Genomic DNA, 23,154 nt, shown 5'->3' on the forward strand with positions numbered 1-23,154 from the left:
TCCCGTTAGTGGGGCCCCGCCGCAGTTGTCTAGTGGCTAAGGTACTCAGCTGCTGACCCGCAAATCGCGGGATTGAATCCCGGCTGCAGCGTCTGCATTTTCGATGGAGGCAAAAATCCTGCTGGCCCGTCTGCTCAGATTTGGGTGCGCGCGTTAAAGTACCCCAGGTGGTCGAAATTTCCGGAGTTCTCCACTACGGCGTCTATCATAATTACAAGATGGTTTGGGAACGTTAAACTCCACATATTATTCAAACGATCTCTTTAGCGGGAGATGGTGTAATGTTTTTTTTTCTTTACTAGTATTCGTGCAACCGTATTTGGGTGCATGCGTGAATCTAGGGAAGAGAGCGGAAAGGACCTTGACAAATAGCATTGTGCCCAGCCAGCCACCGTGACGCTCTGGAACACGCTACAAAACAAAAATGTAGTGTTGCCAACATACTGATCAGCTTCGTTACGCTTAGAAGTTACGTGTTGCTCAGGTAAGAACAAAGGCAAGCGTTTACTATTTTTACTATAGCGTGTGGGTTTTCTGAAAAAAAAATATGTACCATGCATAATGTTTCAAATATCGTGACAGGACGACGTTCCACTTGTAGATGTAAATGCAGCAGTGTCTAATGAACGTCTTTAAACTTCCTTCTACAATCAGAAGTCATGTTATGCGGCTAAATATGCAACGGGATAAAACTCCTCTTACGGAATACTACATTTGCAAAGTTCAACTGAGTTCACGGTTCTTCGTGTGACCGGACATAAGTATTCAGGCTAATAAATACTAAAATCGTCTAAATTTTATTCTCCAAAGATAGTGAGTGGTAGTTTTTTCAAGTTTTTTAATAATATAACTACAATACATGGAATATATGGACACAGGGTAACGCGTTTTTAATCAGCAGAAGAGAAGCGCAAGCATAAAAGTTACCCGGTTCGGACTTCCATGTTGGCAACCTCCTTTTGGAAATACGTTGTCTATCCTACCAATTGAATAATGAAGATGAAAATGGTATCGAAAAAGTAGTCTGATGTGAAAATAGTAAGGTACTTCTCGTGGGTTTTCATAGTAAAAACCTTATAACGAAAGAATACCACTCAGAATTTCTGAAAAAGCTTCATGGTTGTTACATTTCTCCCAGTTCCTTCAGAAACGCGTAAAGAAGCTTTATATCATTCCGTGGTGTCTAGTTCAAAGCAGGTTATGAATTACTAAACAAATTACAAGCCTACAAGACACAGCGTTTTTATTGTTTATGCCGATGATTTGTTATATTCAACACCGCAGGCGCAATGGATAAAATATGTGCAAAAGTTCATTCATTTGTACAATGATCAGTTCATTTTGGTAACACGTGCTGTGTTTCTCTTAGGCAGTTCGTGAAAATACTGCCGTGCTATATAACAGCTGTTATAGAGTTCTGATATGAGTAGCAGTTAAAAAAAATTTTCACAAGGTAGAAAATTGTCCCTGTTTTTAGCAACACTTTTTTCAGCTTGCATTGATTAACCACTCGAACAGTATCTTGTTGGTTGGGGTGTTATCTGATATTATTAAACAAATCGGACACTCCAGATCTCTACTAATGTGCTTGATTTATCAAAAAATTTGCTAACGGCCTCAATTTCAATTTTGAGGTTAATCGGCGGAACTAGCTGTGGTTTCTGGATTTGGTTTTTGTCTTCCCAGACAAATTTACTTTTTTTATTTAGAGTGCTGTAATTCCTCGCCGGCTGTTACAGGGGAGTGAATGCACAATATACAATAACAAAATACAACTATATATACAAATCAGTTGGGAGTTTTGGCCCCGCTCCTACAAAAAAAATATATACATTTTTAGCTATACTTCCTTGGGCTCTCTACTTTGTGAACGATGGTATCGTTGTTTTTTTTTTCTTTACGTCCAGCTACCAACAAGTCGCGGTTTTGCATAATCGAAAAGTGCGTGTCAATGAAGGTAGGTAAAAAAACAGGTGGTTCCTCTCTCCCCAAAGTAGTGCCAGGCCAAACTTGGCCAGTGCGAGCCAGACCTGCTACTTGTCTTTCCATCTATCGCATTGCGCATCACTCTCTCGTAGCTTTTTTATTCCTCCTTGATGAGAATAGGACCTTTACCCAGGTGCTTAACAGCGCAACTTGCTGAGGCAACAACCATGGTCATACGTGACACAATAAAAGGCAACAATGAAATGTGTCAAGTCTTAATTACAAGCGCCTTTGATATAAGTTCAGATTTTCATATCGGAGGCTGCTGATTGTCGACAAACCCTCGATCGAGAGAGCACAAGCTACTGGAAAATGTAATAAGATGATTTATATGTGGCGTTTAACATCCCAATATCACCATATGATTATGAGAGACTCCGTAGTGAAGGGCTCCAGAAATTTCGACCACCTGGGGTTGCTTAACGTGCACCCAAATCTGAGCACACGGGCCTATAGCACTTTCGCCTCCATCAAAAATGCGAGTCAGACCTGCAAGTCAGCAGCGGACTACCTTAGCTACTAAACCACCACGGTAGCGCCAAGTGTGACTCTAACGTCACAAACCCTTGACGTTTGAATCACACTTACAAATATTCAATTTAGTATATCATTCCCTTCCCAGTTTTGTACCGGGCATCTATTACTAATAGTATGTCGGTCAATGGTGATCACTACAGCTGCTTCTTTTAAAGCAACTCCTCTTTTCTTTTTTTTTGACATTACAGCTGTTATCAGAGGTCCACTCACGCGGAACAATACATTCCTACGTACATTTTCTTTTCTGTTGGTTTGTTTTTATGCAGGTGCACGCTTTTTACCGAGGTGACATTGTCGTGCCAGAGAATTACGAAAGCGCTACGAAAATAAAAGACGGTGATTTGTTGATGCCAGAACCAAGCCAGCTACGTGCGCCCTTGTTGTTAGCCGCATTGCCAGGATCTGTTGAGCTTCGTCAAAGCGCGTGTGAAGCACCCGGATGTACAGGCATTTTTCTTTTCAATGGGGGCAAATGCAACATAGTAAATACTTAGTTCTTTAGTAATTGTACGTACAAGGTAGTCCTTACCATTTAGAAATAAAATCCAGGACTGAGCCAGACAGGTAAACAATACGAATTATTCGCGCAGTTACCTTCGCAGACCAGGATGTGCAAGTATGCATCACATTTAAGCGGCGAATCCACTTCTTGACACATTCATACCTCCTCCGCATTGTACCTCCTCAGCAGTCAGCCGGCGCCGGTTGACCTCTCATCGCGATTCAAGGCGCCAGCAATGGTTGCTTCTCCAAGCGTACATCCTTCCAACTCCTACACAAACAACGCAAGCCGTGAAAGCGAACACCGGGTAGCATCGAGAGAATTCGAGAAGCCAGCGCGGCTGCCACCGGGACCCGTTCGTCTGCGCAGTAAAACATACTATCAGGATCTGGTGCGTTCCCCGCCTTCCGCTGTGCTGCACCCACGTGAGTGAGGTGTTATATTCTCAAACGCGACTGCGGCCTGATATAAGCGGGCGGTGATGGAGATTCAGGAGGGTCGGTGGGGAAGCAGCAGAAAAAAATTGCAGCATATCCATGGAGTGAATGATGGAGAGTGGGGCGAAGAATTCGTCCGTCCATTCGTTCTTGCTTCCGTCCGTCCATGCGTCCGTCAGTGTGACCGTCCATGAGTCCATCAGCCCGTCCGTGTGTGCGTCTGTTCGTGCGTCCATCCCTGCGTTCGTCCATGCAGCCGCCCCCGCGTCCGTTCATGTGTCCATCCATGCATCTGTCTATGTGTCCGTTCGTCAATCTATTCAACACTCCAAGCACCACCATCTCGCATCTTTTCATCATATATTCCCCATATAGAAGCACCGCCATCCAGCGGACATTCCAAGGACTAAACGAGAGGTGGCACACGCACACTTTCTTACGGCTTGCGCTTCGGTTCCACTTCCCACCTTTAACAACCTCGAGTTCATGGTATATACCAGTTCACTGTATTCATGGCACTGCGGCCGAACGCTCGCTAAACCTTTTGAAAACCAAGGATGTTACGCCCAGCGAGTATGACTTAGCAAACTTTTTCAGTCAGATAGTGCTCAATGTGCATGCCAATGGCTGCTAATGGGAAATGAGAGGCGGAGAATTCGGCTCTTACTTTCTTACGGCTTGCGCTTCGTATCCACTTCCCATTTTTAACCACCTCGAGTTCATTCATGGTATATACAAGTTCATTGTATTCATGGCACTGCTGCTCAACGCTCGCTAAACCTTTCTAAAGCTAAGGAGGTTACACCCAGCGAGTATAACGTAGCAACCCTTTCTTGTCAGATAGTGCTCAATGTACATGCCAATGGCTGCTAATGGTGATCGCAGCCTGCGCGTTGACTGAAAGCCGAATGCTCATGTCTCTCATTCCCCATTAGCAGCCATTGGCATGTACATTGAGCACTATTTTTTATTGCTCAACAACGCACAGAAGAAGTCTCTCACCGGCACCACCTTGGAGGTCAAAATGTTATACTTGTTACATACTACTGAGGACGAACGGGTGCCGTTATAAAGAGTTTAGCCCCTAAAAAAGCACGTAACAGAGTGACCCTGGAGGGATCAAGAACAATCAGCACTGGAGTTTCCACGGGTGTGTTCTTTCCTCGAAGAGCAACGTTTGGGACACAATCCCATAACTTATGGACTGGGAATTATTGGTGAATATTTCAAACCATCCAGTGTTCAAAATATTTTGCAATACATGAGATCGCTTTTGTAGCGCGATTGGTTTAATTGCTCCCATTGTCCCAAATATCGTCAGAGTTATGTAGTGAACAGACTAGCCGAATGTGTATGTATGTATATGTGTATGTACTACCTTATCTAACAATATATTTTGTTAGACGTGACAACCCTTCGCTCGGGCTCAGTCTACGGACCACGACCGGTGTTCACTGGCGTAGTAAAGAAATTTACTCTCGATGGCCCAAGTAAGTTCTCGCGGTGCGTTTCGGGCCAGTTACGGGATTAGTGAAAAATGAGTATGTTGTTTCGGCATTCGTTCACAATACTTTTTTCCTCCTCTGCAAGATATTCCTACCCTCCAGCTGCTGGCAATGTTGCAAGCTGGTCACTGCAAACCTCCTTCCTGGTCAGGCGGTCGATATGTGGTGCATGTTGAAGTCCCGTCGCGGAGAACAGTGCGAAATATTGACTATCATGTTGCTTCCTGGGTTTAACCTGGCAGTTATACAGCCGCATCATTTTCCGCCTGTACTTTACAGCAGGTGCCTGAGAAAGATGCTCTTGTTCTCTGGTATCAAGTGGTCACTTGAAAGCACGAGTCTGCATTTACGTGCTGTGAACCTAATGGCTCCTCCACCTACCTAAACGAGCTTCATTATATTCGTGGAAGATTTATAAAAAGCAACGAGAAACACAAAGGACTAGGAGAAAACAAGCAAGTTCCACTGTTTTCTTTTAAAAGTATTTTGTGTTTTCCGCTAGTTTTTATCTTCTTTACGGTATACCAAATAGTTGCCCGGTTCAATTCCTCGCATCTCATTCTGTAGACAAGCATTTTTTTTCACGCCTGAGTGGAACTTGGCAATTATTTTTTTCTTATTCATCCCGGTGTTTATTGTAGTAGCTGTTGGCATCCTGTAGACCAGGCCCCCGAAAATGCGTACTAATAGGGTGTTGGCTGAGAACGGATAATGATTATAGAGTTGCTGGGGACAGAAACTTGTCCTTTGAATTTAAAAAACGTGTTTCCCCAACAGGGCGAAGCAATTACCGTGATAACAGCATGTCTTAACGTTATTTATTCACAAACACTGCTGTCTCAGTTTTCAGACATAGCAAGTGTAAAAAGAAATTCTCAGCACCTTTAAAAATGTAACTTAGCAAAATACATGTTTCCGCAAGTCTTTCCTCTAATTGCTCAGTACCGAGTCCGCACAGCTACCCATCAAGTTCATTCTAAAGATGCACGTTCAGCATAAAAGCAACAAAAGACGACGAAAACTCTGAATTGATCTAACGGGCACAATATTTAGAGGATCGAATCACCGTGTACGGGGTGCAAAAAGTGCAAGAAAGGATATGGCTGCTACGACACTCGCACCACACTGTGAACAATTCTATTTGTACAGGAGGATGACACGATTGCAAGTGCGCCGATGTTCGAGTGGGGTCGCCACGATAAAACATGCGCGTGTGAAGTAGGCGAAAAACGCTGATTAAAGCGAAAAAGTAAAAGCAGTATTTTTTTTTTTTTTGGATTCTAGCATAGTTGTGTCACATTTGTGGTGAGCCGATCAAAAAACAACCGTTTATATGAGTCTGAGCAAAGTTCCATGCGCTGAAAGTCAGCATTTTTTGGTCGAGTTGCTTTACCCTTTCAGCCCTGTATTTTTTTAACGGGCAGATATTTTTGTTTATTGTTGATTTCAAGTTACCACAACCTGAGGAACACGAAAATATTTTTTTGAGCATCCCGTCAGTATACAAGAAAACTGGCTCCATACCCGATATATAGGACACCAGGGCTTAGTGGTCGTAAAGTGAGGTATGGTGAATTTGAATACATCTATTTATTTCACCCTGTTAGTGCAAGTTATCCTTGTGAAACTAACATAAAGCAACTACGTATGTTGGCCTACTACCCTATTTTTCATTATTAATGCTGTAGTAGGTATCAAGCAAGTCTGGTTACAGCAGTTACACATGAGTGTTTAGAAAACGCTCTGAAAGGCTGCTCTTCTAGCCTACGCTGTGACTGTGCTGCGCCTTCCACACAGGCCTGGCGTTTCTTTTTTTTTTATATGCACATCTTTTTTTAACACGCAGTATGGGACGGTACCGAGATCAGTCTGCATGTCGTGTCGATGTGGTAACTGTCGTGGTGCAAGAATGCTTGAAGCTGAAACCTCGCAAGTAAACAATCCCGTGCTACCTGAGCCATTAAATGCGCTGTCCACTTTAATTTCTTTCAGTTTAAGTCACAGTTATATTACAATTAAGAAATCACAAATAAGGCTTTCTGTGCTTTACTTAGTACAATTGCACATTTCATTAGTGTTGTGTAATACAGGGAACGAGCCCCTCGTACAGTTGCCCTACTTTCACGCGTGCGCGCGCGCGAGTGTGTGTGTGTGTGTGTGTGTGTGTGTGTGTGTGTGTGTGTGTGTGTGTGTGTGTGTGTGTGTGTGTGTGTGAGCGTGTGTGAGCACGTGTGCACGTGTGTGCACGTGTGTGCGCGTGTGTGCGTGTGTGCATGTGCGCGTGTGCGCGTGCGTGTGTGTGCGTGTGCGTGTGCGCGCGTGCGTGCGCGTGTGCATGTGTGCGCGTGTGCGTGCGTGCGCGTGTGCATGTGTGTGTGTGTGCGTGTGTGTGTTGGTGACAAAAACATTACTGCACGTTTGCGCCTAGAAGACGAAATGTCAGCTGAGCGTCCCGCCGCTTCTTATGTGGCCGCATGATGAGCTGGACTGTGGTCTGGAAGTGACCGCGAGGTAGCGCTGCCAATGCTACAACTAGATTAGCTTCCCAACAATTTTGCGTCCAGCTCTGTACCGGTCATAATAATTAATATAATCTATTTATTCGTCCTTCGGCTTCACTTTGAATAGCTAACCACTACGGAGGCGTGAATAGGGGCTGGACAGCTTCTCGTGGATTTAAAGATATGCATACACTTCATGTCAATACTTTGTGACCCAACAGCACAGATCATGGGACGAATAACATACGGGACACAGTACTACCATCAACTGCTTTATTTATTGGCAAGGCAGATATTATGTAGGCAAAAAATGTCAAAAATGTCCCAAAATGCCACAAATTAAATGAAGTGGCTAGGCTCATTGACATTACTATCAATTACTATCAGCAAAACATTTGATGAAATTGTAAGCACGAGCCTAAAATATGTATTCTAAGCCCTACGCGATTAGAATACGCTCAGCCACTATACATAGCCTTCATAGATTACGAGAAGGCATTTTATTCAGTAGAAACATCAGCAGTGTTCCAGACACTACGGAATGAGGGCGTCGACGAAGCATATATGAATATCCCGGACGGAATCTACAGGGGGTCAACTACCAACATAGTGCTCCATAAAGAAAGTGACATAATAGCAATAAAGAAGGGTGTAAGACAAAGGGATACGATCTTCTCAGAGCTATTTACTGCGTACTTACAGGAGGTTTTCAGGGGCCTAGACTTCGAAGAAAGAGAGATACGAGTTAATGGAGAGTACCTTAGTACACTGCGCTTCGCCGATGACATTGCATTACGGAGAAAGTCAGGGCACGAATTGCAATAATGATTACTCAATTAAAAGAGAAGAGTAGTAGAATAGGTCTTAAAATTAAACTGCAGAAAACGAACGTAATCTACAACAACCTCGGAAGATAACAGCGCTTTGAGAAAAGTAGTTGTGCACTAAGTTTTGAAATATTACATCTACTTAGGACTAATAGTGACTGCAAAATCGAGCCATGAGGTTGAAGTAACTAGAAGAATGAGAACAGGGTGGAGCACATTTGGCTGGCATTCTCAAATCATGAATGTCAGATTGCCACTATCCATCAAGAGGACGGTATTTAACATCTGACTCTTACCTGTAGGTACAGAGCAGAACCCTCGAGGATTGCAAAGAGGGTTCAGCTTAAATTGAGGAAGATGCAGCTAACAATGAAAAGATTGATTGATTTGATTGATTTGTGGGGTTTAACGTCCCAAAACCACCATATGATTATAAGAGACGCCGTAGTGGAGGGATCCGGAAATTTTTACCACCTGGGGTTCTTTAACGTGCACCCAAATCTTAGTACACGGGCCTACAACATTTCCGCCTCCATCGGAAATGCAGCCGCCACAGCCGGGATTTGAACCCGCGACCTGCGGGTCAGCAGCCGAGTACCTTAGCCACTAGACCACCGTGGCGGGGCGACAATGAAAAGAAATTGATTGGTGTATCCTTGAGAGACAACAAGAGAGCACTGTATATCCGGGTACAAACGGGTGTTAAGGTCATCATAGTCGAAATGAAGAACAATAAATGGTCCCAGGCAGGGCACGTAGCGCCAAGGCCAGATAACCGCTGGTCAATAAGGATCACATACTGGAATCCAAAAGAAGGCAAGAGGGCAAGGGGGAGACAGAAAGTTAGATGGGCAGATGAGATTAGGAAATTTGCGGGTATAAGGTGGCGCCAGCAAGGACAGGACCGAGTTCATCAGCGGAACAAAGGAGAGTATTTCCTCTGCAGTGGGCGTAAAACTCCGTAAATAAATGAAGATAGATAGATAGATAGATAGATAGATAGATAGATAGATAGATAGATAGATAGATAGATAGATAGATAGATAGATAGATAGATAGATAGATAGATAGATAGATAGATAGATAGATAGATAGATAGATAGATAGATAGATAGATAGATAGATAGATAGATAGATAGATAGATAGATAGATAGATAGATAGATAGATAGATAGATAGATAGATAGATAGATAGATAGATAGATAGATTCCAGCAAACTTCAAAAGGACCAGAACATCAACCACGCCTCTCCTAAAAAAATAAAGCTTTTTCTGAAAATTCTGCCTTCATGAACACACAATCACCGCCTAAACGCGCCGTACTAAGCGCAATGTTTCCAAAAAACATAAGAACTATCATTTTTTTTTTCTTTTTAATGCTCGTTCTTAGACAACTGAAAGATAATATTTGACCTCCGTGTTCCGTGTAGTACTTCATGAAAGCACTAAATTTGTAGTATAGTGATTGCGACAAAATAATGTTCAGCACACGTACACGCATTGGACAACATTGACTTATCACGTCACTTTTACCCTGGATTCTTTGATAGTGACGATGCGAAAACACGCCGCTGCTCTTTGGAGGCCACTGATGATGTGCTGGTGCGCAGTTAGTTTTCTTTCGATGGTTAGTCTACAGTCCGCTACTCTGTGTTTTCTTGCCAGCATCTTTTTTTTGTAACTATATATATATTTATATATATAGCTCACGTAGCCCCAGTGTAGTTATAGAAGGTAGCCGCTGTACTTGTGTTCGGTACCGCTTGAGCCCTGATATCGATGAAGGCATCGACTTCTGCGCGTTCTCCGGCGATGACAAGCAGAATCGTTTTTATACATGTATATTTGTTGGTTTTTGTGAGTTTTTGGTTGGTCATTCCATTCTGATCATTTATTGCCAGTGTAAATGTTGTGTATTCACGTGGAACGTACATACATTAGCACTGACCGTACTCGTATTCAAATGTTGACGCTTCTTTCCACTTCTACTCGAACGAGATTCCATTATGGAAACTCCAACCTTCTTGGCGTCAGTAGCTTCACCGCAGTATGTAGCGGTATAAAAAAATTAACGTGTGGGTGTAAACCATGTTCGTCAAAAGTAAGCCCTAAAATCCAAAGCTCTTGATCTCGTGGTCGCAGTTAACTCTGTTTTACGTCTGTTTCGTAATACATGTTAGTTATTATGAACGCTAACTGACAGTGCAAACAGGCAAGGCACGCTTTGCTGTTCATTTTGTCTCTGAAGACGAAACGAAGGTGGACCATTTACGTGCTCCCGATAATGGTTTCAAAGCGATAATTTTATTCTAGGCTTTGAAAGAACATTGACAGCCTGCTGTCAGTAAAAAATATTCTTTTTGGTTTTCACTCATGTACTTTTTGTACCGATGCCAGTACATATCCGTTAGTTTCATGGAAACCTGGTACGCGCCAGCGCTCCAAAAGATGCGTGGTGCTGGGCGTGCAAACGTCCAGTAGCATGCCTAAATCAACTGTTTTATTCTGGTTAAATACAAACTATGGTTTGTTCACTACTTTTATTTTATAGTGACACGAACAAGCATTTTTAAACACTAAAATATGCTGCATTAGCCCATATTAAGCCATCTCAAGCAGTTCCCACTAGAAGCTCAGTTAGATTTATTCGTGAAGACAGATATAGATAGATGCCGAAAGCGGGAAGGTTAACTGGGAGATAAATGTACATGTTGCTATCCTGCAGAGGTAAAGGGCTAGAGAATGAGGTAAAATGAAGGAAACTACACACGGAAAGAGTTAAAGAAATATAGCACGGCCATTATGACCGGGGTAGACAAGTTGGTTACCTCACGCTGAAGCTATGTGCAGCACGTCCGGAGCTTCAAGCCATGTTGACACTATACGTGCGCTACGCACGGATCCTCGGTAAGGATCTCAAAGCGTAAACGTAAGAAACGTAATGACCGTGCTCATGCCTTTTATTTAGCATAAATTACTCAACGTTTCGAGCATTGGTGGTTGAGACCAAGCTTGGTTAACCTCCCTGCCCTTCCTCTCTATTTATCTCACTCTCTCTTTTACAACTATAATACGACTACAACGTATACGATCAAGCAGTTTCGGTTATCCCTTTTCATTCGCGGGGCATCCGGCCTCCTCAGATTCCACGTCTTCATGCACGTCTTGAAACCCCCGCAGTGCGCGTGTGTGCGTGTGTGCGTGTGTGTGTGTGTGTATGTCTGTGCAGTTGGTTTGCCAGGCTATAGGGCAAACGCGACGTGTGGTAATAAGAGCTCTCAGCGCGTCTCCCGTTTAGCCCAACCAGCCTATTGCTATGGCTAAACACGCGAGCTTTGCTAGGCTAAAACAATCGTAGCGATGACGCAACGCATAAGTGACTGTCGCGCCGTAGAAGGGATATCGTACCGAAAAGATCGGTGAGGCAATACGTGGTCGCTATAGACGCAAACGGACGATACTGACCTTACTCAATACAACATTTATAGGACAAATGCGACTGCAGTTTGAGCGCAGCTTTATACACCTGTCAGCGTTAGATGTTCTATTTTTACTAATAATGTAATCTCGCTTATTCAGGTGACCACTGATGCCTTCTTCGTCTGCGACGTGAGAGACCTGGAGTATAAAGTACACTTGTGGAGAAGCGAAATGCCTAATGTGACGCCGTTCTACGGTAAGTGTTCATATAAGAAAAGCTGCAGCTTGCATAGATGCGTAACATTACGAGGCTATACGTACTAATAATAAGCACGTACGCTAACTACCATATTTACTCGCATAATTTGCGCACTTTCTTGCGATTTTGGCACCCCGAGTAAGAGGTCCGCAAATTACGCAGGGCTTTCGCGAGAACATACTAAATATGGTGTCACAGTCCGAACGTGCGCCGTAAGTACATTTAAAAAGAATAGATAAATTGGACCACAAAGGAACTGTACTTGTTAATTTTCATTGAATTAGCACGTCTTTTAACTATTCTGATCTGGTCACGCGCGATCTTGTGGGAATCACTGATGGCGAAGTGCGATTGGCAATCATCGTGGCGGCCGCTGCCACCGTTCTCCCGAAACGCATCGTCTTCGGTTCCATCGAGCGCGTTCAAACGCCCCATTTTCTTTAAGCTCTTTCAACAAGTCTGGGAGAAACTAAATCCAACGACATGGCGATACCGGAAGAACTAAGTATCCTCACATAATTGACAAGGCCTCCTTCAATGGCAGAAAACTTGCATTAGCAAGCACGCACTCTTTCTTTCTCGCACACCGATCGCGTTGGTCGTCACGTTGAAGTATCCCATTGAAGTGCTTTGCGGCGTCGCGCTACCTGTCTTCTTTGGGGAAATTTACAAGAGCGAGCTTCAATTTTGCTGTATATATATTTACTGTAGCACATCGCAAGGGAACCGTCAAAACGCGTCGGCCGGATGGTGAAACCTAAACTTCCAAATTGACGAAGCGCGCGTTGCAGCGCGGACGCAAAGAACGAGGGGAACAGTTGGCGAGACAGGCTTTGACACACCTCCGATGCAGAAAGTCGTCCGTGCTGTGACGCTAGCGTGCATTCTCGTCATTACCGCGGTGGTATAGAGATTAGGAGACAGGGGGAGGCAAGCGCTTGAGCAGTTCCGGCGACCCGTCAACGGGTTTGTGTTCGGGTGCGGTATTCTAGGCACCCTAGTTCGGGGGAAAACCTCGGAAGAAGGGACTTTGCACTCGCAGTCTGTTTGACTGCGCTTGTCTGCTCGTCGAGGTGCGCACCCGGCCGAAGCATCGAAATGTTTAAAAGTGCGGCTAGCTGGCTCGGGTGGGTCGGGGAGCGCGAAATATGCGAGTAGATATTTTTTAGGGGCGAAGCTCCTTATGGCGTGGCTTGGGCGTCCCTCGTATGTAACCACCAGTGGCACATACCCGAAATAGGTATAACACTTGACCTCCAAGGTGGTGCCAGTGAGAGATTTCTTCTGTGCGTTGTTTAACAATAAAAAATAGTGCTCAATGTACATGCCAATGGCTGCTAATGGGAAATGAGAGACATGAGCATTCGGCTTTTAGTCAACGCGCACGCTGCGATCCCCATTAGCAGCCATTGGCATGTACATTGAGCACTATCGGACAAGAAAGGGATGCTACATTATACTCGCTGGGTGTAACCTCCTTAGCTTTAGAAAGGTTTAGCGAGCGTTGAGCCGCAGTGCCATGAATACAATGAACTTGTATATACCATGAATGAACTCAAGGTGGTTAAAAATGAGAAGTAGATACGAAGCGCAAGCCGTAAGAAAGTAAAAGCCGAATTCTCCTGTCTCTCATTTCTCATTAGCAGCCATTGGCATGTAAATTGAGCCCTATCTGACTGGGAAAGGTTGCTACGTTATACTCGCTGGGCGTAACCTCCTTGGTTTTTCGAAAGGTTTAGCGAGCGTTTGGTCGCAGTGCCATGAATACAGTGAACTAGAATATACCATGAACTCGAGGTGGTTAAAGGTGGGAAGTGGACCCAAAGCGCAGGCCGTAAGAAAGTGTGCGTGTGCCACCTCTCGTTTAGTCCTTGGAATGTCCGCTGGATGGCGGTGCTTCTATATGGGGAATATATGATAAAAAGATGCGAGATGGTGGGACTTGGAGTGTTGAATAGATGAACAAACGGACACACAAACAGATGCTTGGATGGACGCATGAACGGACGCAGGGGCGGATGCATGAAAGAACGCAGGGACGGGCGCACAAACAGACGCATGGACGGTCACACAGACGGACGCATGGACGGACGAATGCTTCGCCCCACTCTCCATCATTCACTCCGTGGATATGCTGCCATTTTCTTTTTTAAAAACTGGCAAAATTTTAGGGGTGTGCAAATCATGCCAGGGCGCACAATGTGCGCGTAAATACGGTAGCGAAAGTGATGGGGGTGGCGTGCAGCAGCAGCTGAACAAATGTGAACGTTTTCGACGCGCGCGGACTCGGTTCTGTGGTTGCTCTGGCGTTCTCGTTGCCTTTTCGCTTCTCGAATAAGAATGCACCACTATCAATCTTTTTTTTTTCTCATCGTGCTTACCACGCTGTTCCGCGGCCGCTAAAGCTTTCGAAGAGGGCTGAGTTATTGTGAGTTTTACCAATTTCAGCACCCTTCAAAGCCCAAGTGTTAATGTGCCTTTAGGGGAGAGTGGTAAAGAAGGAATGGACGGTCAACACATCGCCTCATAGGGCCCCTGTAACACTTTTCCTGGTAATCGTCAACTGGGTCCATAAAAAGAGCTTATTGTATCGAGGATCTACTGCCGCAAGTTGTTTAGAATTCCTCAAGTGCGAGCGGAGCTACCGAGATTCGTCACATGTTTCAAGCGCTTTTGCATTTCGTGCCAGCGAGCATGCCAAGAGCTACGCAGGGAGGCGGACGACAGGGGTCAAGAAGATGCGCCCCTCAGTCAGGGCGCGTGACGACCTCGAGCACTTTTTTTTTCTTTTTCCTCTTGAATGGAGGCAGATCGGAATTCGATTTTGAAAAGATCGTCATGCACCAGCTTCGTGTGACACGGGTATCTTTATGCCTGATTTTTACTACGCCACAGCGATTTACTGACCTGTGAAAATGAAGAACCAAATTTTTCCCATGAAAAGGTAAGTACGTTTTCACCAGTGGTTCCTCAAAGAAATGAAAAATCGGCATTTCAAGCACTTATAGAAGCTGAGTTCAAGGGTGGCCATAATCATGCCACGAGTTCGCGTGTGTACTGAATGCAAGATCCAACTCATCATTCCTTCAGGCCTAGTTTAAAATGCTCATTTCTTTGTGTCTGGTACTCGAGCTGACGCTTTACATTAAATTTCATACTCCTTGTTGTAAACAGGCACGCCGAGAAGGTAATCAGACGTGCTAAGTATGATCTTGTTCTTGGTGATGCTAGGCGTAAGAAGAAAAAACTACGTTGTGGTGCATCAAATAAAAGAGGAAGAAAAGTACGGTTTGAAGTCCTACCATAACTCATTTGATTCCCTTGACTGTACTCTTGATTACAATAAACTTTCCTTTATAATTCGACTTTTTTACTATGCAACGCTACCTTTTAAGACGCTGCCTCCCACACTATAGTTAATTTTTAAATGAAAATTTCGATGGACTTCTACTGTATCTTTGAAAATCACATAATGTTACTAAAACTTGTGGATTTAGGCGAAGCCTCCTGCATGAAAATTACTACAATGAACGAACCATCCTTCAAGAAGCAACTAGATATTTCGATGGTTCAAAAATTAGTAGTTGTGCATCTTTCACCCAGCTTAACAATACAACGCTTAACAATACGCTGACTCACATAGATTCGTCTGTACATCTCCTTAAGTCCCATACAGCGCCAGTTTTTTCCCCTTTCTTCAGAAGCGTAGCTATCTCGTCCCTATCCGGAAAATGTACCTGCCTCACCTAACATCCCCTCAACACACACCTCTCACTGGCCGCTTGTGCAAGCTTAGAGAATTGATAATCTACACGTTCTTTGAATGGTTCTCTGCGTTTATCAAGATGCTATGACCCATTTTCGACGTGACCATTTGTCCCTCAACGACATCGTCGAACATGCATCCTTAATATAGCAATGAAAATCAGTCAAACGACTCACCGTAGCAGTGTTCTCAAGTTTGGCTACTTTCGACCAATATGCTACATTTTTTAGGTAGTTGGTGGCAGAATCAAAAACAAAAAATACTTCAGCCTGCGCGAAAGGCGCAGTGCAGTCACTGCGAAAGCTAGAAAAGCGACCTTTCAGAGCCTTTTCGAAACACTCATTTGCTAACTGCTGCAAGCACACTTGCTGAGTACCCACTTCGATAATATTAATAATAGTAATAATAATAATATTATTATTATTAATAATAATAATAATTTCTGGGTAGTAGACCACCCTTCGTTAAGCTATTTCCGCCATTTTTTTGAGAAGTGTTGTATTCACTAAACACTTTCAAGAAATTTCGTGCCGATGGTTCATGCAGCAGCTGACGACGATAATGAATTATGCCTGAAGTGGGTATGCACCATAGTTTATGGGTGATCAAAAGCAAGCTTTTGTAATAAGTGGGAGCATTGGACGACCCACTCGTTACGCTATTCGCATTGCGTGACGCCTTGTTGGTCTTCTGCTGTTACAAAACGAGTTATTACTCATTTTAACGCGATTCCTTTCCCGACATCAAGCCTGCCTAAGGCAAGTTTGCGAAGAATTCCCGAACACTGGCATGGCTTTACTTGATGAGCAACGCCATGCGATTTCTAAAGTTATTCAAGACTTGTACTTTAACGATGTGCTCATAAAAGATAACAGAGACATTACTTTGGCGTTCGAAACGTACTATAAAAGCTTATTCAGCTCTCCCCCTGATGATCTTGACGCTCACCTGAAGGCTAGTTTTGTTTCTCTTGTGAACCCCTTGAAGGACAATGATTGTGCAGTCATTAATAGGCCCATTACTATACAGGAAATCGAGCAAGCAATCGACAACTTGCCTTTATTGAAAACACCAGGCCCTGATGGCATCTCAGGCGAATTTTACAAAGCTTTCAAGAAAACACTTGCTCCTATATTGCTGAATATTTTTCAGATGAGTTATGACATGGATACACTCCCACAATCTTTTTGCAAAAGTCACACTCTGTTAATACCGAAAACAACTGACAAGAAAAAACTTCGCTTCGTCGAGGGCTACAGACCAATATCGCTGTCAAACGTAGACTACAAAATTTTCGCAAAAGTATTAGCAAATAGGTTGCAATTCGCTATGTCGATCCTCATTGGGTCTCATCAGACATGTGGGATCAGAGGTCGATCCATACAAACCAATATTGTCACGGGGTCGTGACGTGGCCGAAGACAGGAGACTTCGTGTTAGGATTTAACTGTTTATTTGGGCAAACCTGTGCCCGGTAAACTGAAAGTCCAATTACAGCAGCAGTCTCGCACAGATAGCAGTCTCGGACTGATAGCGGCGAACGGAGCGTCGGCCTTCGATCAACTACTGACAAGCGGCGAAGCGCATCGGCATTTATACTCTTGCCGTCGAATGTTCTAGCGTTATCGCTGGCGGTGGCGTAGCTTCCAGAACAATCTGTACCGTTCGCACAGTGGGCGTGATCTTATCGAAATGATCTACTACAGTCCGGAACCTTCTAGAAAACTGCAGGCGCGCTTTGCGCTGAGAATCATGCGGTGTTTTCGGACGATAACAAAAACTTGGGAAATGGAACGTGGCATTGCCCCCCTCTGAAAAAGGCATCGTCCCGATGCTTTAACTAAAGATGAAAGTACAATAATAATGCAAGAAAGTACAATGAATAAATTACGATACAACAATAATAAAAAAACACTAGTTCAGTTTGTTAACGCGCATGAAACGGCTTGAGGCGCGCGACATGCACGACTTCAGGTCGCGATCGGCGTCGTTGAGAGTTCGTGATGCCGTCGGGGACAACCTCGTAATCAAGTGGGCCGAGCCGTCGAACCACCTTGTACGGTCCGAAGTACCGTCGCAGAAGCTTTTCACTTAGTCCACGTCGGCGTATCGGCGTCCACACCCAAACACGTTCACCGGGCTGGTATTCCACGAAGCGTCGTCGAAGGTTGTAACGGTGGCTGTCGGTCGTCTGTTGATTTTTGATACGGAGACGCGCAAGTTGTCGGGCTTCTTCGGCGCGTTGAAGGTACTCACTCACAGCGACGTTTTTTTCCTCGGTGACGTTGGGCAACATGGCATCGAGCGTCGTTGCCAGGCTCCTTCCGTAGACCAATTTGTATGGAGATATCTGCGTCGTCTCCTGCACCACCATGTTGTATGCGAAGGTCACGTACGGAAGAATGGCGTCCCACGTCTTGTGTTCGACATCGACGTACATTGCCAGCATGTCGGCGATCGTCTTGTTTAGCCGCTTGATGAGGCCGTTGGTCTGTGGGTGGTACGCTGTCGTCCGGCGGTGGTTTGTCTGGCTGTATGCCAAGATCGCTTGAGTTAGGTCAGCAGTAAATGCCGTTCCTCTGTCGGTGATAAGGACCTCTGGGGCGCCATGACGTAGGACGATATTTTCGACGAAGAATTTGGCTACTTCGGATGCACTGCCTTTTGGCAGGGCTTTTGTCTCGGAGTAGCGGGTGAGGTAGTCGGTAGCTACCACGATCCACTTGTTTCCGAAAGCCGACGTCGGGAACGGCCCCAGTAGGTCCATACCAATCTGCTGGAAAGGTCGGCAAGGTGGATCAATTGGCTGCAGAAGTCCCGCTGGCCTTGTCGGCGGTGTCTTGCGTCGCTGACAGTCCCGGCATGTTCTCACATAACGAGTGACGTCGGTGGTAAGACGTGGCCAGTAGTACCTTTCTTGTATCCTCGCGAGCGTGCGAGAAACACCGAGGTGCCCTGCCGTCGGATCGTCGTGAAGGGCCTGCAGGAGTTCTGGTCGCAGAGCTGAAGGCACCACAAGAAGGTACTTAGCTCGAAGCGGTGAAAAGTTTTTCTTTTGTAGAAGACCGTTTCGTAGAAAGAACGACGCAAGTGCGCGCTTGAATATCTTCGGGACTTCGGCGGTCCTGCCTTCGAGGTACTCTATTAGGGCCTTAAGTTCCGGGTCGGCCCTCTGTCGTTCAGCGAAGTCGTCGGTAGTTATCGTTCCTAAGAAGTAGTCGTCATCCGGGTCGTCGGGTAGCGGTTGGTCGACAGGCGCACGTGAGAGACAGTCGGCGTGGGAGTGTTTTTTGCCGGACTTGTAAATGACAGTAATGTCATATTCTTGAAGTCTCAGGCTCCATCGTGCGAGGCGACCTGAGGGGTCCTTCAAAGTGGCTAGCCAACATAATGCGTGGTGGTCGCTCACAACTTTGAAGGGCCTGCCGTAGAGGTAGGGGCGAAATTTCGACGTAGCCCAGATGATGGCGAGGCACTCCTTTTCTGTTGTGGAATAATTTGCTTCTGCTTTGGATAGCGATCGGCTGGCGTAACTAATAACCCTTTCAAGTCCGTCAGCCCTCTGCACAAGAACGGCGCCAAGACCTACGCTGCTTGCGTCAGTATGTATTTCTGTCTCGGCGAATTCGTCGAAATGGGCAAGTAACGGAGGCGTCTGGAGGCGATGTTTAAGCTCCTGGAAAGCGTGTTCCTGCGGCGTTTCCCACTTAAACTCCACGTCGGCCTTGGTAAGGTTAGTGAGAGGATCGGCGATGCGGGCGAAGTTTTTCATGAACCGCCTATAATAGGCACACAGGCCCAGAAATCGGCGCACGGCTTTCTTGTCAGTGGGCTGCGGGAAGTCGGCGATGGCGGCTGTTTTCCGTGGATCGGGACGAACTCCAGACTTGCTGATAACGTGCCCCAGAAACAAGAGCTCCTCATACGCAAATCTGCACTTTTCTGGCTTCAGTGTAAGTCCGGAAGTCTTGATGGCTTGAAGTACAGCTTCAAGGCGTCGAAGATGCTCGTCGAAACTCGAGGAAAACACGACGACGTCGTCCAAGTACACAAGGCAAGTCTGCCACTTCAATGCTGCCAGTACTGTATCCACAACGCGTTGAAACGTTGCAGGCGCTGAGCAAAGGCCGAAGGGCATCACCTTAAACTCGAAGAGGCCGTCCGGTGTTATGAACGCCGTCTTCTCTCGGTCTCTTTCGTCGACTTCGATTTGCCAATAGCCAGTCTTAAGGTCCATTGACGAAAAGTACTTGGCGTTATGGAGCCGATCAAGTGTGTCGTCTATTCTTGGGAGGGAATACACGTCCTTTCTTGTGATTTTGTTCAGGCGGCGATAATCGATGCAGAAACGTAGGGTCCCATCCTTTTTCTTCACTAACACCACGGGGGATGCCCATGGACTCTTGGACGGCTGGATAATGTCATCCCGCAGCATTTCATCAACTTGTCTCTTCATGGCCTCACGTTCTCGCGTCGAAACCCTGTACGGACTCTGACGGAGTGGTCTGGCATTTTCTTCGGTTATGATGCGATGTTTCGTGATTGGGGTCTGCCGAATTTTCGATGACGACGAAAAGCAATCTTCGTATTGCAGGAGCAGGGCATTGAGCTGTTCTTGCTTATCGTTCGGAAGTCTGGGATTGACGTCGAAAGCTATGGGAGGGGCTTGGTTCCTCTGAGCACGTTCCGCAGAATCGGCGAGGGCGAAAGCACTGGTGGCCTCGACAATTTCTTCGATGTATGCGACCGTTGTTCCTTTGTTGACATGTTTGTACTCATTGCTGAAATTCGTGAGCAAAACCGTTGCTTTGCCTCCCCGCAGCTCTGCAATTCCTCTTGCGACGCAAATATTTCGGGTGACCAACAGATGCTGACTGCCTTCAACGACGCCTTCCAAGTCAGGTGATTTAGGAGCGCCGACTGAAATAATGACGCTTGAGCGAGGCGGAATGGTGATTTGTTCTTCCAGCACATTCAAGGCATGGTGTCCTGACGGCGTGCGCGGCGGTAGTGCTTCTGTGGATAACGTTATCGACTTTGTTTTTAGGTTGATGACAGCACCATGGAGGCATAAGAAGTCCATGCCAAGGATGGCATCTCTCGAGCAACGCTGTAGGACTACGAAGTCTGTAGGATAAATACGGCCGTTAATGGTGACTCTCGCTGTGCAGATTCCTGCAGGCGTTACGAGATGACCTCCGGCTGTGCGGATTTCAGGGCCTTTCCAAGCTGTCCTAACTTTCTTTAACTTCGCGGCGAACGACCCACTGATGACAGAATAGTCGGCTCCAGTATCGACGAGAGCAGTCACACTGTGGCCGTCGATAAGAACGTCGAGGTCGCTAGTTCGCCGTCTCGCATTACAGTTAGGGCGTGGCGTCGGGTCACGGCTGCGTCAGCTTGTTCCGCTGCTTCCATGCTGCGTCGTCAGGCCACCTTCGGTAAATGAGCTTTCGCCGTCAGGGCTTTGCCTGGCTGGCGTTGTGTTCGGAAAGCTCCGTCGCGGCGTCGTCGTCGTCGGAGGATCTTCGGTAGTTCGTCGCACAGCAACCGCACCTCCACCGGTTGCTGCCCTTAGTTTCCCGGATACGGGCTAGGAGACCGGCCCCGCGTTGGGCCAGAGTACTGGCGGTGGTGCGGTGACGTGCGGCGGCTGGGCGACGGCGAACGCGAAGGGCTTCGTGGTGTCCACCGAGTTCCTGTCAGGTAGTCGGCGATGTCACGTGGTCGTTCTCCTGGCTGTGGACGCGGTGCATTGACGGCGAAGCCACGCAGTCCCATCTGTCGGTACTGGCAACGGCGGTATGTGTGTCCGGCCTCGCCGCAGTGGTAGCAGAGCGGGCGATGGTCAGGGGTGCGCCAGACGTCAGTCTTCCTCGGTGCACTGCGCTGGGCCGCTGGCGAACGGTATGACGTCGGTGGGGGTGGTGGCGGCGGTGTCGTCTGTCGACGGAAGTGCGATGGGGCGGCGTTTTGGCGTGGACGGGGAGGAGCGTTGTAGCGCAGTGCAGCGGCGTAGCTCATAGCTTCCGGCTCGGGCAGCGGTGCGTGGGGAATTTGAAGCGATTGCCGAACTTCTTCTCGCACAATGTCGGCAATTGAATCCACTTGAGGCTGGGCCGAAGGCAACAGCTTGCGCAGCTCTTCCCGCACGATCGCTCGGATCGTTTCACGCAGGTCTCCGGAGTTACTGGCTTGAGCAGCAGCGCAGTTTGCAGTCAGGCGACGATTATACTGTCTGGTGCGCATGTCCAGGGTCTTTTCGATAGTGGTCGCTTCTGCTACAAATTCTTGGACGGTTACCGGTGGGTTTCTCATCAGTCCCGCGAAGAGCTCCTGTTTGACCCCTCGCATGAGGAAACAAACTTTTTTCTCCTCAGGCATGTCTGGATCAGCGTGACGGAATAGTCGGGTCATTTCTTCTGTGAAAATGGCGACATTTTCATTTGGTAGCTGAACCCGAGTCTCTAATAAAGCAGCGGCCCTCTCTTTGCGAGCGACGCTCGCGAACGTTTGAAGGAATGCGCCGCAGAAAACATCCCACGTTCGGAGCGTGGACTCCCGATTTTCAAGCCAAGTCCTTGCGGTGTCTTCCAAATAGAACACACGACGCAGCTTTTCGTCATGGTCCCAGTGGTTGAGGGCGGCCACACGGTCGTATATCTCCAGCCAGGACTCCGGGTCTTCGAACGATGACCCATGGAAAATTGGTGGTTCCCTGGGTTGATGCATGACCATCGTGGGCTGGGACACTGCGGTTGTCATTGTCGCTGCAGTCGCGGTCATGGCCTTCGTCTTCCGTGCCTTGTCTGGTAGAAGCCCGTACTCCGGTGGTAGCCCTTGCTGTCGGCGGCTTGTTCGCTGCTCCTGGTTGGTGTCGGTGTCTTCTCCGCGACGTGGGCTGGGTTCACGGCTTGATGGGGCGTCCGGTACATGAACGAAGCAGCACCTCCACCAGATGTCACGGGGTCGTGACGTGGCCGAAGACAGGAGACTTCGTGTTAGGATTTAACTGTTTATTTGGGCGAACCTGTGCCCGGTAAACTGAAAGTCCAATTACAGCAGCAGTCTCGCACAGATAGCAGTCTCGGACTGATAGCGGCGAACGGAGCGTCGGCCTTCGATCAACTACTGACAAGCGGCGAAGCGCATCGGCATTTATACTCTTGCCGTCGAATGTTCTAGCGTTATCGCTGGCGGTGGCATAGCTTCCAGAACAATCTGTACCGTTCGCACAGTGGGCGTGATCTTATCGAAATGATCTACTACAGTCCGGAACCTTCTAGAAAACTGCAGGCGCGGTTTGCGCTGAGAATCATGCGGTGTTTTCGGACGATAACAAAAACTTGGGAAATGGAACGTGGCAATATACATATCGCTCGAACAGTGCTTCAATACTGTCATGGTTCTCAAA

General features: G+C 46.6%; 1 protein-coding gene across 3 annotated transcripts in view; it reads left to right on the forward strand.

The window, feature by feature from the left end:
• Nucleotides 1-23,154, forward strand: part of LOC119187621 (ornithine decarboxylase) — a 109,607-nt gene that overhangs the window by 44,455 nt on the left and 41,998 nt on the right. For all 3 annotated transcript variants that reach the window (XM_075878498.1, XM_037435710.2, XM_075878497.1), the window contains one exon: nucleotides 11,875-11,971. In XM_075878498.1, the coding sequence (XP_075734613.1) occupies nucleotides 11,875-11,971 (97 nt within the window). The remainder of the gene's footprint in view (nucleotides 1-11,874; nucleotides 11,972-23,154) is intronic.

This window comes from Rhipicephalus microplus, chromosome X (assembly GCF_043290135.1).
Source record: "Rhipicephalus microplus isolate Deutch F79 chromosome X, USDA_Rmic, whole genome shotgun sequence".
Lineage (NCBI taxonomy): Eukaryota > Metazoa > Arthropoda > Arachnida > Ixodida > Ixodidae > Rhipicephalus > Rhipicephalus microplus.